The sequence below is a fragment of the Canis lupus genome, chromosome 9 (assembly GCF_048164855.1).
Source record: "Canis lupus baileyi chromosome 9, mCanLup2.hap1, whole genome shotgun sequence".
NCBI classification, from domain to species: Eukaryota; Metazoa; Chordata; class Mammalia; order Carnivora; family Canidae; genus Canis; species Canis lupus.
Genome location: NC_132846.1, coordinates 2,332,673 through 2,334,515, shown reverse-complemented (window position 1 = coordinate 2,334,515; position 1,843 = coordinate 2,332,673). Strand labels below are relative to the sequence as shown.

The 1,843-nt window shown below is 36.4% G+C and overlaps 1 protein-coding gene across 1 annotated transcript; it reads left to right on the top strand.

Moving 5' to 3' along the window:
- The first annotated feature begins 468 nt into the window (after nt 1-468).
- On the top strand, nt 469-1,410 carry LOC140639329 (olfactory receptor 4L1-like). The gene has a single exon (XM_072837708.1). It carries the CDS (start codon nt 472-474, stop codon nt 1,408-1,410), a length of 939 nt encoding a protein of 312 aa, XP_072693809.1. The 5' UTR covers nt 469-471.
- Nucleotides 1,411-1,843: the final 433 nt, after the last annotated feature.

Genomic DNA, 1,843 nt, shown 5'->3' with positions numbered 1-1,843 from the left:
CCCCAAATGCTTTTTATTTGATACATAATTATCAGAATATTGTTTCAAAGTGATGTGAGCCATAAAGTAATTTCAAATTATAGACAATAATGTCAATATTTATTTTTATATATTATTTATTATTATTTGCTATTTATTATTATATTAGATTTATTACTTATTTATTCATGAGGGACACAGAGAGAGAGAGAGAGAGAGAGAGAGGCAGAGACACAGGCAGAGGGAGAAGTAGGCTCCGTGCACGGAGCCTGACATGGGACTCAATCCTGGGTCTCCAGGATCAGGCCCTGGGCTGAAGTCCACGCTAAACTGCTGAGCCACCCAGGCTGCCCAATGTCAATATATTTAAGATTATATGTCCAACTATTATTCATCAAGTAGAAATATGAAAACATCAGTACTAATTTTGTCTTTATTTTTATTTATTCTCTTTGTATAAAAGAACTTCTAGAGCCTTTCTGCATCAAGTAAATGGATCTTAAAAATGGATCTGTAGTGACTGAATTTATTTTACTAGGATTTTCTGGGCAACGGGAATTTCATATTTTCTTCTTTGTAACATTCTTGTTAATCTACAGTGCTACTGTGGGGGGGAATATTCTCATTATGGTCACGGTGAAATTTAGTTCCACCCTTCATTCTCCCATGTACTTCCTCCTTGGAAACCTCTCTTTTTTAGATATGTGTCTTTCCACTGTCACCACACCCAAAATGATCACAGACTTGCTCAGTGAACACAAAACCATCTCCGTATGGGGCTGCATGACTCAGATGTTCTTTATGCACTTGTTTGGGGGTGCTGAGATGACTCTTTTGATAGCCATGGCCTTTGACAGATATGTAGCCATATGTAAACCCCTGCACTACAGGACAATCATGAGCCACAGGCTGCTGAGTGGGTTTATGATACTATCATGGACAATTGGTTTTGTACACACCATGAGCCAGATGGTTTTAACAGTCAACTTGCCTTTCTGTGGCCCCAATGTCATAGACAATATATTCTGTGACCTTCCTCTTGTGATTCAGCTTGCTTGTATGGACACATATACAATGGAATTCTTTGTCATTGCTGACAGTGGGCTGCTCTCACTCATCTGTTTTATCCTGCTGCTTGTCTCCTACACTGTCATCCTGATCACTGTACAACAAAGATCATCTGGAGGACTCAACAAGGCTCTGTCCACACTGTCTGCACACATCATTGTGGTCACTCTGTTCTTTGGACCTTGTATCTTTATCTATGCATGGCCATTCAATAGTTTTGCAGGCAATAAAGTCCTTGCTGTATTTTACACCATTATCACACCCTTACTGAATCCTGTTATTTACACACTGAGAAATCAGAAAATGCAAGGAGCAATGAGAAAATTATGGTTCCAACGTGTAATTTCTACACAGAAGTTTTAGATTTGGGCACTATATAATTAACACACCTTTAAATACTGTGCTAACAGAAGTTGAATAGATTATATAAAATACATGGCTTCACTCTTATGTTAGAGTGACCAGTGAAGAACTAAAACCTGTGCAGAAAATAATAAAATATTTTAATTCATACTTACTGCTGTTAAAAACATGATGATAGTAAGTGACCTACAGCAAAATAGACATTTGAAATCATTGAGCCCTTTTCAATAGATATTCAATATATATTAGTAAACAAATCAATATAAAATATATAGTGAACACTAATACAGATGATTTTAATAGATATGGATTGTTAATGACACTCATAAATTTATACTGTCTTTAAATGAGGTACCAGTACAAACCACGTGTGCAATAATGGGTACAACAATGGGAAAATATGATTCTAATATCTTGATCCAATGAGACACAA